Here is a 16,193-nt window from a genome sequence, read left to right as displayed (position 1 = left end):
CCAGGCAGTGACTGGCGAGGGCTGTGTGTTTTATACAGACTTGCCAGCAAAGAAGAAACCCACTGATTGCTTAGAAGTCCAGTGTCAGCCAAGCGCGGTGGCTCACGCCTGTAATCCCAGCATTTTAGAAGCCCGAGGCAGGCGGATCACCTAAGGTCGGGAGTTCAAGACCAGCCTGACCAACATGGAGAAACTCTGTCTCTACTAAAAATACAAAAAATTAGCCGAGCGCGGTGGCACATGCCTGTAATCCCAGCTACTCGGGAGGCTGAGGTAGGATAATCACTTGAACCTGGGAGGCAGAGGTTGCAGTGAGCCGAGATTGCACCATTGCTCTCCAGCCTGGGCAACAAGAGTGAAACTCCGTCTCAAAAAAAAAAAAAAAAGAAGAAGAAGTCCAGTGTCTCTAAAATTTCTACCTTGGGTTCTCAAAAAAGAACATAATGTGAGCTAGGAAACGCCGTTCCCGCAGTAAGTGGGCATTCGTCTAGCAGCTGTTTGTGTCCCTTGGTATCATATCATAAGAAACATAAGTTAGTCTTTCCTGGGTCCATTGAGCCAATATTTATTGAAGGCTTTTGGGCACGTGACATGGTGCTGGACGGTGGAGACACCAAGATGACCACATGCAAACTGCTCCCCGCCCGCCGGTGTCCCTGGGAAGAACATGGTCAGTGGCGCTCGGAGAAGGGAGGGGTTACTCGTGCTGGGAGCCTAGCTTCACGGCACACACACACTGAGCTGATGTCAAAAGCGACTCTGAGTTCAAAGGTGGAGAAACAGGAAGGGCGCTTCCACAGGGAACAGCAGGAACAGAAGCCCAGAGAGTTTTCAGGCAGGTGACTTTTTTTGGGGAGATGGGAACAGCTTTATTGAAATATAATTCACATGCCATACAATTCATTTAATGCAATTATATGGAATTAATTGCAATTCAGCAGTTTTCATGTATTCAGAGCTGTGCAAACATTGCCACAATTTTAGGATATTTTCATCAACCCCAGAAAGAACCCCATACCCTTCAACTCTCACTCCCCATTCCCACTCCCTGCAACCACCAAGCTTTCTGTCTCTATGGATTCGCCTATTTGGATTTTTTTTTTTTTTTTTTTTGAGACGGAGTCTCACTGTCACCCAGGCTAGAGTGCAGTAGCGCAACCTCGGCTTACTGCAGCCTCCACCTCCCGGGTTCAAGCGATTCTCCGGCCTCAGCCTCCCAAGTAGCTGGGATTACAGGTGCCCACCACCACACCCGGCTAGTTTTTTTTTATTATTTTTAGTAGAGACGGGGTTTCACCATGTTGGCCAGGCTGGTCTCAAACTCCTGACCTCATGATCCACCCGCCTCAGCCTCCCAAAGTTCTGGTATTACAAGCATGAGCCACCGTGGATATTTCATATAAATGGAATCATACGTGTTCTTTCATGACCGTCTTTAACTTAGCGTCATGTTTTCAAGGTTCATCTGTGCCTGTGTCAGTACTTCTTTTTTTTTTTTTTTTTTTTTTTGAGACAGAGTCTTGCCCTGTCATCCAGGCTGGAGTACAGTGGCATAATCTTGGCTCACTGCAACCTCCACCTCCCGAGTTCAAGCAATTCTCTGCCTCAGCCTCCTAAGTAGCTGGCATTACAGGTGTGCGCCACCACGCCCAGCTAATTTTTTGTGTTTTTAGTAGAGATGGGGTTTCACCGTGTTAGCCAGGCTGGTCTCAAACTCCTAACCTCAGGTGATCCACCCACCTCAGCCTCCCACAGTGCAAGGATTACAGGCGCGAGTCACCATCCTTCCTTTTTATGGCTGAATAACACTTCATTGTCTGGAGAGGGCTACATCCTGTTTCTCCATTTGTCGGTTGATGGGTGTTTGGGTTGTTTCCGGTTTTGGGCTACTGTGAATAAGGCTGCTGTGGACATTTGTGTTGAAGTTTTTGTGTGGGCGTATGTTTTCTGTTCTTTGAGGACATAGCTAGCGAGGAGATTGCCTGGTCATGGGGTGAGGCCGATGACATTTTACACTTGGTGACTAAAAGTCTTGAGTCTCACTTAACTCTGTGCTGCTTAATGTGCACCACTGGGCTAAGAACACGCCTGAGGAATGATAGTAAGATGCCAGCTGTTGTGGGATCCAGTGGTGCCAGCCATTGTGGGATCCAGTGGTTTGCCAGAGTGCAGAGAATATGTAAGGAAGAGGTAGAGGATTTCCGCGTCTCACTAGGCCAGCATGCGTAGCACCACTCGAAGCTCTTGGTAGAAACACCGCCTTCCGGGCTGGGCCTCAGAGCCGCTGGTTCCATAGGTCGGGGGGACGCCCAGGACCCTGCCTTTGTAATAAGCTCCCCTGACATCATCAGATGTTGAACAGCCCTGTCCTAGACGGTGAGCGCCGTGAGAGCAGGTGACTTGTGATACACAGTAGGCACCCAGAGGCTGTTTGAACAAATCAATGTGATCCTTTTTATAAATAGGGAAGGGGGCTGTTGAAAAATTCTGTGAGATAGTCTGAGCAAAATCCATCTTGGCCCTGGCTTTGCATATTTAGGGGAAGTAGGGATGCTAAGATCTGCTGCTGATCACACCCTATAAAGAGCCTCCAATTAGGGAGAAGGGCAGGAGGCAAAAGACTTAACCTGAGCCCTAGGTAGGCGCCAAAGGTGGAATGGTTGCCATCTGTGCCTCTTCAGCAGCCCATGAGCTCCCAGGAGGCCAGGGCTGTGGCCGTTGAATCCTGGGGTCCAGCCTCAAGGGGGGTGGGCTGTGCACAGGGTTGCCTGTCCCCCATCACCCCACCACCTTCCAGTGCCCTTAGTACCTCCTGGCAGGACAAGAGGGGGCCCAGAAGGCAGCTCTGGCCAGGGTCCACCTGCAGGGTGTGAGGGGGACACTTGGGGTCAGAGGACAGAGCCAGCCCCTCCAGATGCTGAAGAGGATGAAGTAAAATAGGGCAAGGGCTTGCTTCATTCAACCTTTCACTCACTGATTGCAGAGTATTTATTGAGCGTCTGCTATAACCTAAGTTTTACTGGGAGTGTTGGAACCTCTCTGTCCCTTTGACCCCCGCGTTTCCTTCCTTGGGCCATCTGTGTCATTGTCATCAAGACACAGTGGCTTCTTCACATTTCTGGTGATGTTGCTTCTCCTTGTGCCAATCCCCCAGCGGATACCCTACTCTCCGGAGGGAGAACTCCAAGCAGGTGCCGCTGGGCATGCACCAGGGAGGCTGTGACCGGAGCGGGCATTGCCTTGCTTGGAGCTAGCTGCCTACAAGCTCAGCTATCCAGCCCGCAGAGTCCACCCTGGCTGCAGCGCCTGCCCAGGCCTCAGGCCAGTCCTGGCCCAGCAGCTGTCAGCCTGGAGCAGCCAGCGATGGCCTCGAGGGACCAGCCAAGGCAGGCGGCTCATGCATCCTGCTTCATTAATAATGAATGGCCAGACGCTGCCCGTGCCTCTCCCTGGTCGCCTCATTGACTTGGTGGGAGCCTCAGCCGCCCACGGCGCACAGAGCCAGGAGCTGGATCCCAGACCCCCTCGGAGAGACTCAAGAAGCCCCGAGAAGCAGCTGCTCCCCAAGACCCCTTGAGCCGCTGCCCTAGGAGAGCAGTCACAGCAGCCCTGCGCGGCCCCCCAGGCCATCACCTCCAGCTCCACAAGCAACACCAGAGAGAGAGCCCTCCCTTCTCCGCTCCAAGGAAGGCGGCTGTGCTCATCACCCATCACTCATCATCAGGAGTAACCCGCAGGCCAGCCCTACCCAACACTTTTGGAGGCTATTGGGCTGCAGACTTGGGCAGCCAGAGCTGGACGAGGGTGGGGACAGAGGAAGGACCTGCAGAGACAAGAGAGATGTGAGCGGAGGAGAAAATGCGCACCCCCCAACCTCCAGCCGCGCTTCCAGCAGGTCTTCTATAGCTTGGGCCTGGAAATGTGACTCCCTCCCTCGGAGCTGTGCAGCCTTCTTCCCCACCATTGCCTTCAGAAATCCTCGCTCCTCAAAGAACGCCTGCAGCTTCCTTGGCTCCTGGATAAAGTCTCGTCCTGGTCGGGGGAGAAGAGTTTCTAGGGGACAGATGGCTTCTGAGCCCGAGGGGACAGGGGACGCAGCCAGGATCTGAGCACCCGGCCTCAGCATGCAGGTGTCCTTCGTTTGCTCGGAGCACAGCCTCAAGGGCCGGGGCCCTGAGGATCGGCTGGGCCGACCGGCAGCCAGCAGCCCCAGCCTGGGCACCCGAGGCCGCTTCCGCGCCGTGGCCATGGTGGCCCGGAGCCTGGGACAGCTGTCGGTGCAGAGCCTCCCGTGTGCCGGTGACGCCAGCGTGAAGCAGCACGGGATGAAATATAGGTACGGGGGCGCACAGCTTTGCAGGGTGGGGGCTGACCGCCCAGCCTCCCCAACTCCCCACCTCCTCACTTTCAAGAGCGCATAAAATCTGCAAATCCCCATTTGTCAGACTTGGGCAGTTTGTGCTGAGGGCCAGGAGGGGCTGTGCTTAGTGCTTGGTAGACAGTGAGAAACAGCGTTGAGAATCTAATCAGTGCGACGTTTCTTTCTTCCCAGTTTCACTGGGGAGAGGGTGAGTGTGCCGTCTTCCTCCCTTCTGCCTCCGTTTTCTTTCTGGGGGTCATTTACAATAGCCAAGCCGCCAATGCTCTCTTTTCCTGGGGAACCCTGAGGCATGGGCCACAGGCCCCCCAACATCCTCCTGCCCTCCCCTGGGCACACAGGCTCCACAAGATGCCCTAGGGGTGATCCGATATCTTTCCAGCCAGGCCACCATGACAAACATCAGTTTGATAGTGAGGGACTGTGGGGTGAACCCTGTGATGGAATGAATCTTCCCTTGTCCACCTGAGCCAGGCCCAGGGCCCAATTCCTGTAGCAGGCGGGACTCTTGCTCCAGCAGAGTCACAGGCACAGGCAACCAGGCCGCATCTGGAGTTTCCCGATGGTCAGCCCAGGCACCTTGCTTCCCTCCACCTGGGCTCAGCCCCCATCTGGCTCCAGGTGCTATGACTTGTATGTGGGGAGGATGCTGAGCACTCACGTCAGGAGCAGGGCCTCCCTCCTCTTCCCTGCCGGGGCCTTTCTCAAAGGCTGGGTGAATGTGCCCAGGATGGGAAAGGGAGGGTCCCAGCTTTGTACAAAGGGTCCGGGGAGCAGGGTTCTGGGGCACCCTTCTGGAGGCTGGCCTTCCTCACTCCCCTTGTAAGTCTCTGAGTCCAGAGCCTTGATTGCATCCAGAACCATCCTCCAGGGATAAAGGAAGTCTCCACAACACATGGTCTGCAGAAGCTGGAAAAGCTAAGTTAGGTCTCTGGTTCCCAGGTTTCCTGGGAAAGTTTTCCCAAAACAGGAACCGAACTGGGGACAACTCTGCTTTTCGGTGACCTGAAACTGGAGTGCAGGCCACCAGCCTCAGAAAGAGCCACAAACTGTTCTCATTGCATTTGGGAATCTTCTGGGTTTATAGCTGGTATTGGTGCCAACCTGAAAAGCATTGTGAGTCCATCCTGATGCCTGAGCTGTGTGGCTTAAACCTCTGCAAAACCAATGCCTGAAAGTTGGGCCTCATGTGAAACCGCATCATCTAAGCCAACCCTTTCTGGAGGTGAATTCCGGGATGACTCTGGGGTCCTGCATCCACATTCGTATCTCTTCCTTCCCTGCGTCCTGGGAGGGTGAGATATGCTTTAATGAACCTCTAGGCTGAAAGTGTCCAATCCTCTAAGCTTAATGACAGCCCAGAATGGAATTCTCTGTTCTAGAAGCTCTGGAGTTTACATCTTTTGTTAAGTAGGGATCAAAAGCTAGAATTAGAGCCAGGTGAGGTGGCTCATGCCTGTGATCCTAGCACTTTGGGAGACCAAGGAGGGTGGATCGCTTGAGGTCGGGAGATCGAGACCAGCCTGGCCAACATAGTGAAACCCTGTCTCTACCAAAAAATACAAAAATTAGCTGGGCATGGTGGTGCGCACCTATAGTCCCAACTACTCGGGAGGCTGAGGTGGGAGAATTACTTGAACTCAGGAGGCAGAGGTTGCAGTGAACCAAGATCACGCCACGGCACTCCAGCCTGGGTGACAGAATGAGAGCCTGTCTCAAAAAAAATAAAGCTAGGAGTAAACTGAACATGTATATGTATATTTTTTGCTTTAGATACCTATGGCCTTCTGTGACTTTTATGTCAGTCCTAGGATCTCAAAGGAGTTAAAAGCGGGACTGTTTCTAAACATAAGGCACTACGTAATTGGAAAGTGTGGCTGTTAGCACTGTTTCCTTCCTAAAACTCATTGAGGAGTGGCTCTCAGAGGATGAATGCTCACCACGCCCATGTGTGTGTTTATGTGTGCATATACACACGTGCGTGCTGGAGGCAGGGAGGGCAAGACAGGGCAGTGAAGGGGGGTGTTCATCAGGCTGGCAGGTTTGCAGTCTGCGGACCAGAGTTCAAATCCCAGCCCCAGCACTCTCTGACCGAGGGCGGGTTTACAGTCTGCAGACCAGAGTTCAAATCCCAGCCCTAGCACTCTCTGACTGAGGGACCCCCTCTCTCCAATGGAGTTGCAAACACAGCCTTATACCTGGCCAGGCCTGGGAGCTTTCCTTGCTGCTGTCACGGTGGGAGGTAGGTTCATAGCCCTGTAGGATGAGGTGCAGTTTCACAGGGGCTGAGATGGGCCTTAGAATCCAAAGCCTGTGCCATCGGGCACCCCCACCCCGGGCCTCTCCCATCCCACTCATGCGGTACCTCCGTCATGAGTTGCTGCACAGGGACTGTCCCAGGGCCACAGCCAGGGTGCAAGAGGGGGGCAGCAGGGACTGAGGGGGAGCCTGATCCCAGCCCCCTGTGACTCTGACCTCCTCCCTGGGAAGCTGGCCCTTCCCAGTGGTGTGCTCCAGGCACAGCTGTCCAGTGACACGCATAGTCCACAGGTACTAGGAAACTAAAAGTGCATGGCCAGTACCAGGCGCCACATTCTTGCCCAAGGGCCTAAGGCATGCTCAGTGTGGGATGGCGGGAGGCCAAGCCTGATAAGTAAGGGAGGGGCCAGCACTTGGTCCTGAGAGTCTGACACCAGGGCCTGGGCTTCTCACCCCTGAATTACTCCCCAACATCGTCCCAAACAAGCAGTCCCTGGGACCCTGCCACTGCCAGCTCCAATTAGAAGACAAAGACTGAAGCCTAGCCTCTCCTTAGGGAGCCTGGAATCTGGGAGCAGGGCAGGCGTGCAAACAGATCATCACTGCACAGAGCAGACAGGCGAGCAGGGCACTAACAGGAGCCATCCCATCTGCCTTCCTCTGGGACCAGCTAGCCAAGGCCACGGTGCTTGCCCTTCACCTGATCACAGTTTTGTCCTCTGCCCAGGTGGCTCCAATGAAAGGCCCCAAACTCCTCTTTGTAAAATGACCTGTCATTTCCTGGAGCCTTCCAGCTCTGGCCCTTCCCAAGTCTGAAGTGCAGTTTTTAGGGGTGTGCAGCATCCGGGGACTCCACGATGGGCATCAGTGCTCCCCTCCGGCAGAGGTTATGTCTGTGAGTCCTCACTCCAGGAGTCCAGACCCCAGGAGAGACATGAGGCAAATTAATGAAGACCAACAGTATTTGGGTTTTGAGATGTTGACCACCTGCTTCATTAGGATGTCAGGTTTCAATGACGAGGAAGAAATCGGTAGGAAATGGTTTCTGTGTCTGGGAAGTTTCAAGTGCAGCAGGCAGCAGCCCCGTCCAGACCCGGCTGAGACGTGTGCTCCCCACCTGCACGCAGCAGCCATGCTTACAAAGTGTTCAGCCTGGAGGCGCCCTGTCCCTTCGCATCCCTTCTCCCAAGGCCTGGCAGCGGATGGCAGAACCAATACCATCATTTTCACAGGGAAACAAGTTGAGCAGGGTAATTGCAGCATCACGTGGTGCCCTAGTTTTGTTAAATTAGTCCTGTAGGTGGTGGGTGGAAGAGCGGCTGAACCCAGAGCCCACTCAGGGAAGCGGGCCCATTTCCCACCAGTCAGACCAGGAACAGATATGGAATCAGGGGCAGGGGCACCTTTTGCCAGCCCTCCCCAAACCGGCGACCAAGGGGTGCCTCTTCTCTTCAGCCCCAACCTGGCCTTCAGCAGAGCCTTTTCAAGCAACTGTTCCCCACAGTCACTCGTGGAGGTGGTTTTGCAGAGGTGGGGGCCGGGCCTCCCTTCTCGATGCCCAGACATATCTAGACCAGTGGGGTCCAGGGCTCCGTGAACACCCAGATGTTGCAAGCAAGGTTCTGAGGGCATTCGTATCTGGGCGTATTTCCAGGCTTTATCTGTTTTTGCAAAGGGGTTGTGACTCCAAAGCAGCTGAGAGACACTGATCAGAACCTCCAGCCCTTTGCTTCATTATTGGACTCGTACTAAGCATTTATAATTTCTTACCACAGTTACTTTCTAGCCAGCATGGGGGCAATGACCTAAACTTCTAAACTGACCAGGCTCATGCAGAATGTATTAGTGCTACAGTCGGGCTGTTCTCCCCAGCACCACAGACATGAGTTATTCTGGGTCGGAACATGCCAGCAATGCAGAGGGTACTATCAGATTATTTCATTGATGTATAAGGAGGAAAAAGGAAACTTCAGTTCCTTTTTAACATGGTAATAGTTAAAGCTTATTTGATTTGTCTGTTGTTTTTGAACAAAGAAAAGGTCACCCTCCTGCTGTCTTTGGGAAATGAGACACATGTGAGTCAGTGTCCTGTGGCCTTCTGTCCTCATGGATCTCCTTCTGTCCTCATGGCAGCCACCATGAGAAAGGCAGCCTCGTGAGCCCATTCTGCAGATGAGAACACTGAGGCATCAGGCCACTCCATAAAATGCCCGGAGTCTTCCAGCCAGGAAAGTTGAACCAGGGTTTGGGCTCTGGCTTCAAAGCCTCTGCCCATAGCCACCAACCGGTCCTCCCCTTTCCTGAAAGAAAACTCAGCCTTTCTTATGTTCTCCTTTAGGGAAAATCCCAGCTCTGCCTACAGGAGCAATAGGCTGGCAGCTGGAGTGGTTTTAATAGGAAATTGAAAAATAAACCTAGGCAATTTTAAAGTACCTTCAATTTGGTGACACGTTCAACTGTTTTCAAGCTGCTTAAAAGTGTTATATCCACTGGTGATATAGGAGTCCAGGAGCCTTATAACCAGGGAAACCGAGGCTGGGAGGGACAGAGTGGGCTCATGTCAGAAGTCGGGGGGTCAGAATGAGGCTTGAGCCCCACACTGCCTTCCCAGGGGCCAGGCTTGGACAGGAAAGATGATAAACTGAGGACATCACATCCTCCGAAGTTAGAAGTGTCATGGCCCCAGGGAAATGCAGGACCCTTGGGCCGGGAGGCTGAGCCTCACCCGCTGGTAACTCATGGCTATCACTCCCCACTGCCTAGAAGCAGCTGCCCCTTGACCAGATGCTGGCAGCTGGATCCCACAAGGGAAGTGGAATCCAACCCCAGATGGGTCAAGGCCTGGCTGCAGCTGTGAGATCCACCCGGCCACTTGTCAACCTCACCATCTGGGCGGATCACGCCCTGCTAAACAGGCTGGGGGTGGGATGCACGCCAGCGTAGTAGGGGACGTGAGCTGGCAGCCAACTGCCTGGGTGGGATCCAGCTCCTCCGCGTGCTGGGCAGGTCTCGTAAGGTGGGAATCGATGTCACGACAAGCAAGGCACCTGCCTGCGTAGGGCTCCTGCTGCCTAGGGCACCTGCTGCGTAGGGCTCCTGCTGCCACGTAGGGCGCCTGCCGCGTAGGGCTCCCGGGAGGATCCGGGGACAGGATGCCTGGGGACCACCTGGCCTGCTGCGACCCTGTGGGTTCCCAGGCGACCTGTGCCAGGACATATGGGCATGCCGGTCCTCAGCAGAAGGCTGCCACCCTCCTTCACCTCCTAAGGACGGTCATGATGGCCCAAGGCCTGTTCCTGTGGACCCTGGGATGCACCACAGTGGGCAGGCGCCTCAGTGGCCCCGGGAAGGAGCCCAGGCAGCTGTGCTTGGTTAGGAGGCCTGCGCTGCCAGTTTCTGCTGCTGCTGTTGGGCCTGGCTGTGGCTGTAACGAAGGGCTGGCCTTGCTTGAGAACTGGCAGCCCCACCATGGAGCTCCCCGCACTGCGAGGGATAGATGCACAGGCCATGTGGTCCGGTGAAGTGGGATGATCTCCTGCCCCAGTCGCTGGAGACAGGAAGAAGAGACACAAAATCACAAATGTGGCCTCAGAGAGGAGGGAAGAAGGGGCTTCTCTGCAAGGGGCGCTGCATGGATGGTGCCACGGGGCTGAGACCAGCCCGGTTTCGCCATAAAACAGCGTCCCTCCGCATTTCCATCTGTCCTCAAGACCACTCTGCAGACCCCCACTGGGCACCAGCAGGGCCTGTGCCAGCAGCATGGTGTGGGCCGGGGGCAGTTGGCACTTTACCCCCGGGGTGGGTGAGCAGAGGCACCTCTCTGAAGGTCCCTTGTGCATTTCAGAGCCTCCAAACACACATTGACTGTTGGGGGAGTGGATGGGGGGCTGGCCCTGGCGGGACCTGAGCCTGGCTGGCAGGGTCCTGCCTGGGTGCTGAGAACTCACGTGGCGTTTGTTTTTCAGGAACCTGGGCAAGTCTGGCCTGCGGGTCTCCTGCCTGGGACTTGGTGAGTGTGGGGGTCCCCTCCGTCCCACCATGGAAACAGGCTGTGGGGAGGCTGGGCATGGGCTGAACTGGACACCCCTTGGGAGGCAGGGTGGCCCAGCCCTTGGCACTCCCCAGGGAGTAGCTGCACCCAGAGCCCAGGATTCGGGGGGGGCTCGGTTGCCATGGCAACAAAGAGGCAGGTGGGAGGGGGGCTGGGATAGAGGGAGAGAGAGACACAGCCTCAGCAGAGGAGGTGAGGCTGATACTAGGGGCCCCTCCACACATGGTCCCCACCCCACACCACAAAATCAGAGGCCCTTCTGGCCCTGGGAGTGCAACGAAGACACCTTACCTTCCAAGGCAGGCTCAGCTCATGAGTCCCTCCTGGAGCGTCATTGGATTTGGCCTTTTTTCCTCTCCTGTCAGATGCAAGGCCTGTTTCCAGGACATGCAGTCCCCACCTCCCCTGTGCGTGCAGTACACAACCCCCCACACACACACACCGCCCACTGCAGTACACACACCCCGCCCCCCACCACCACCCACTGCCCTGACACTGCCCTCCCCGCTCCGTCCCAGCAGGAGCACGTAGACGCGGCTGTCAGACCTGGTATGTTTGCAGAGAGGTGTCCCTTGTGCCGTTCCTTGCGGCATGTCCTTGGGACTAGAGCTGCCTCAATACAGCTCTGACAAGCATTTCAAAAGCCCCAGACCTCCTGGACCCATAGCCAGCAGCCCGCTCTAGAGACTTTTGTCCCCTCAGTTTAGTGACCCCAAGAGGGCAGGACTTTCTCTGAAGGCCAGGTGTCCACACACACTAAGGACACCCTGGCCACAGAGCAGCACAGAGGGACACCTGTGGCTGCCCCCTGGGCCCTGCAGCCTGAGGTCTGAGCACCGACGGGAGAATCTGGCTTCCTGCGGGGTTCCTAACTTGAGCCCCTGTGTCTCCTTCCAGGAACATGGGTGACCTTCGGAGGCCAGATCACCGATGAGGTAAGATGGGGCTCTCCCAGCACCCCAGAGCCCAGCATGGGCTCGCCAGAGCACATGATTAAGTCTGCTGCATGGAGCAGTGAGCACATGCTCCCGGGAGCCAGCACGGCAGCCTCCCTCCCTCTTTCTGTTTTGCGAGGGCGCCCTGCCCCAGGGGAGAGTAGAAAGGTGAGCCAGGTGGCCATGGCCAGAGGGGATGCTGAGTCTGGTGCCATCACTCAGCAGTGGACGCCTCGGGCCTCAGCATGTCCCTTAAGCTCCCCAGGATGGTGCCATCACCCAGCAGTGGACGCCTCGGGCCTCGGCATGTCCCCTAAGCTCCCCAGGACTCAGATTTCCCACATGCGTGACCCCCATTCCACAGTTAACGAGGAGAATTCGGGGTGCACACGCTTCCCACATTCTGAAGCTGGATGCAGATTCTAGCTGCCCACATGCCATGGAGACTCCAATAACTACCTGTCGAGGTCATTTGGAATGCAGCCCCTGCAGCGCTTGCTACAAGCTGAAGAACCCGAGATCTGCATTTCACCCAGCATCCACTGTCCATTTCCCAGCTGCCGTGAACCGTGCGGATCACAGTCAGAAGTATTTGCTGGGGCTCATGTCCCCACAGTTGGAACAAGAAAGTGAACACTAACAAAAAGCCAGCTTGTATGCCGCCAGCACCTCTGGGTCTTTCGGAAGGACAGGGATGGCACACGCCCAGACATGCGTGCTTCTGGACAGTGAGGCAGCATCTCAGAAATGAGAGCAGTGGCATTTGCTCAGACAGCTCTGGGCATCTGCACAAGAAGCAGTTTTCACGTTTATCCTACTTAGCACTAGAAAGGTTGCGTTTAAAAATTGATCAGCGAATTGATGCGAGACCTTGTTAGCTGTGATTGCTCAGTTTTCCAAGGGAAAGCTTTGCTTCTATCAAAATTTAAATGCATACAGTTTGTGTTTGGGGTCACTTTTATCTTTAAGACACTAGCTGGCCGGGTGTGGTGACTCACACCTGTAATCCCAGCACTTTGGAAGGCTGGGGCGGGCGGATCACCTGAGGTCAGGAGTTCAAGACCAGCCTGGCCAACCTGGTGAAACCCCATGTCTACTAAAAATACAAAAATTAGCTGGGCGTGGTGGCGGGCGCCTGTAGTCCCAGCTACTCAGGAGGCTGAGGCAGGAGAATTGCTTGAACCCAGAAGGGGGAGGTTGCAGTGAGCCGCGATCATATCACTGCACTCTAGCCTAGGCCACAGAGTAAGACTCTGTCTCAAAAAAAAAAAAAAAAAAAAAGACAATAGCTGGTGATAGAATGACTTGCCCCTTGCTTTGAAGTTGCTAGATAGGCGCTATCTCAGGGTGAAGTCTGGAGTTATTAAGGCAAAAGGAATTGCCTTACCTCAGCCCACCAGACTGGTTCGGGTGGAGCCCTGGGGCCCATATGGTTCAATCTGAATCAGTCTTGCCTGACTCGGCCTCGTTTCACTTTTGATGTGGTTTCTAAAGCAGTACAGGAGAATTCTGTAGAACGGCATAACTTCATTTCCAAACAATATTAGCTGGGTGGCCTGTGACGTCCTTGTGGGAAAGATATAAACAAGCAGACAGACTAGACCCATCCAACGAGATGACGTTTTCACCAGCAAACCAGACACACCCTCAGAGCATTAATGAATGGCCCAGTGGCAGCCCCGCTGGCCCAGGCCTCTGCAGTGTCTCCATCAGGAACACAGTGATGGACATGTGTGAAGATATTGGAGGTCATTTCTAGATGACACCAAGCTAGAAGGACAGAGAATAAAATAGATGGCAGAGTCGGGGTTCTGAATGGTTGTGGCAGGTGAAAATGGCTTAGCAAAGGAGCAAGACAAATTTTTGTATTAATCCTACAGTTAGTGTCAAAAAACAAATCCATACGTCTAGAAGGGGGGGCCTGCCTGGCTGCAGTTCAGATGAAGAGGGTTTGTGCACTTCAGGTGCTGTGGCTCGGTCCGAGCCAGCAGGGAAGCAAGGACCATCCTGGACTGCTTTTTTTGTTTTTCAGTTTTTTATTACATATATGAAACATAAAATTTGCCATTTTAACCATTTTTAAGTGTACAGTTCAGCGGCACTAAGTACATTCACATACTGTGCCACCCTCACCAATATCTGTTTCCAAAATATTTCGTCACCCCAAACAGGAGCTCTGCACCCTTAAACAATAACTCCCCATTCCCTGGTCACCTCTAATCTACTTCTTGTCTCTATGAACTCTGCAGACTATTTGTATAAATAAAGTTTTATTGCGGCATAGCTACGCCCATCATTTACACATAGTGGCTGCTTTCACTCCATAAGGGCAGAGCTGATTAATTGCAACAGAGACTCTCTGGCCCACGGAGACGTCGCCTGTTCTTTGGGCCACAGCAGCTGTGCCCTGTAGTATCTGCAGGGCTGTTGTGTGAACAGCAGCTCAGCCCAATTCTATGCCATGCCAGGGATAAAACGAAAGCTTGCCCAGGGGTGGAACAAACCACCTGGTGAGGCAGGAATGACAGCCACCCTCACATGGCAGAGTCCACAGGGCAAAGTCCACAGTTTGTAGGACACCATCACATTCTCAGCCAGTGCTCACAGGAGCCCATGAAGGGATCAGACCGCGCTAGGAACCCTAAGATGACGTGACGCCTGTCGGAGCCACCACAGTGGTTTCAGGTCTCCAGCCCTCCCATTGTTAGGTGCCCTTTCTGTGGCCTCACACTCCCCATTAGAAGCATGTGTTCAAGACAAGCCGGACAATAAAAATTTAATAGATGTAATGGCTGAGAACCTTACACTTATCATCTCACCTAATCCTCTATCAACCCAGAGAGGCAGGTGCTGTTGCCAGTTCAAGGAAGCTGAGCCTCTGGCCATAAACAGATGTGCTGGCCACGGGGGGTTCCACCTGGTGCTCTTTGCCTCAACACTTGTGGCCAGTGCTCAGCTGTGGGGTAACCGTACTGGGGTAGGGACAGATTCCTTGTCCCCCCAGATGAGGGTGACAGGGAGGTGGCCTGTATGTCTCCTGAGCTTCCTTCTGACTTCAGTGTCTGGGACCCAGATACTGGAAGGAACCAAAAAGTCACAAAATAAAGGCTCTGTAAAATGAACCAGGATGCGGCCACAGAGCAGAGGTCTTTAGAAGTCATGGTTTAGGTCTGGGAGCGGTGGCTCATGCCTGTAATCCCAGCACTTTGGGAGGTCGAGGCAGTGGATCACGAGATTAGGAGTTCGAGACCAGCCTGGCCAATATGGTGAAATCCCATCTCTACTAAAAATACAAAAAAATTAGCCAGGCGTGGTGGCGGGTGCCTGTAATCCCAGCTACTCGGGAGGCTGAGGCAGGAGAATTGCTTGAATCCAGGAGGCGGAGGTTGCAGTGAGCTGAGATTGTGCCATTGCACTCCAGCCTGGATGACAGAGTGAGACTCCATCTCAAAAAAAAAAAAAAAAAACTCATGTTTTGAAGAACAGCATGGGAAAGGCGCGTGATAGCAAATGGAAAACTCAGCCAGCATAGACAGCAGTCTGTGGAGTAGAGCTGCAGTTTTCTAGGGAAAGGGCAGAAAAACCTGGAAGAGAAATTACAGCAAAATCATAGCCGTAAAAACATAAATAAATAAAATAGTGAGAAAGCACAGTGCCATGAGTCCCTCCCTCTCTTTCCTGCCTCTGGTCCTGCCAATCCCAGGCGCCACCCTGGATGTGGCTGGAATTGTATGGTGGCTTCGTTTTTGCTGAGGGACAGATGAGGTTAGGGTTGGTGTCTGCCGTGCCGGACCCTGCTGATCCGGCTGTCTGCATGCCCTCAGGGGTCTGTGATGACCACAGGTTTCTGTGATTGGCCGGGCTTTCCTCCCAGGAGGGAGCCAGGCGTGTTCAGGGCCACCATGCTCTGGAGTGGAGAGCGCCAAGTCCTTTGTTCTTAGTCTATGAGCAGCAGTGGGAGGCCTCCCGGTGGGCAGAGCAGAGCCAGGAGCAGCCAGGGCCCGCCTCAGGCTTGCAGAACCCCTGCCTAGCGCCAGCTCCCTGCCTGCTTCCAGCCTCTTCCCAGTCACTCTCTTTCTAGAGAGGGCGATAGGGTAAAGAGGCAGGCAGGACGCTGAATACAGTGCTTGAACGTGCTGTGGAGAGCGTGTGAGCTGCCCGTGGCTGCTGTAACAAATAGCCACCAAGGCACAGCTGAAAACAGTAGCAACATATTCTTTCACAGCTCTGGGAGCAGAGTTCCAAACTCAGTACCCCTGAGCCTAAGTCCAGGAGTCAGCTGGGCCGGGCTCCCTTCTCCAGGCCAGGACCCTTCCCGGCCTCTTCAGCGTCCGGCACTGCTGGCCTTCCTTGGCTTGTGCCCACATCTCCCAGTCTCTGCCCCTGTGGACACTCTCCCTCCTCCTCTTCTGTCTGTCAAGTCTCCGTCTGTCTCGTCCTCATAAGGTCACCTGTGATGGCACTGAGGGCCCACTTAGCTAAGCCAGGACATGCTCCCCATCGCAGAGTACTCACGTTAATCCCATCTGCAAAGTCCCTCTTTCTACCTAAGGTCACATTCCCAGGTTCC

General features: G+C 54.3%; 1 protein-coding gene across 12 annotated transcripts in view; it reads left to right on the top strand.

Moving 5' to 3' along the window:
* The window catches only part of KCNAB2 (potassium voltage-gated channel subfamily A regulatory beta subunit 2), a 108,340-nt gene that overhangs the window by 69,264 nt on the left and 22,883 nt on the right, over positions 1-16,193 (top strand). For 10 of the 12 annotated variants that reach the window (XM_055262383.2, XM_055262381.2, XM_055262379.2 and 7 more), the window contains 2 exons: positions 10,603-10,646; positions 11,586-11,623. In XM_055262383.2, coding sequence (XP_055118358.1) covers positions 10,603-10,646; positions 11,586-11,623 — 82 coding nt within the window. Of the gene's footprint in view, positions 1-1,118; positions 4,337-10,602; positions 10,647-11,585; positions 11,624-16,193 lie in introns of those variants that run through there. The other 2 variants (XM_055262378.2, XM_055262382.1) reach the window with 2 other exon arrangements.

This window comes from Symphalangus syndactylus, chromosome 22, assembly GCF_028878055.3.
Source record: "Symphalangus syndactylus isolate Jambi chromosome 22, NHGRI_mSymSyn1-v2.1_pri, whole genome shotgun sequence".
Classification (NCBI taxonomy): Eukaryota; Metazoa; Chordata; class Mammalia; order Primates; family Hylobatidae; genus Symphalangus; species Symphalangus syndactylus.
The sequence above is the reverse complement of the archived record's forward strand: the minus strand, read 5'-3'. Positions and strand labels throughout refer to the sequence as shown.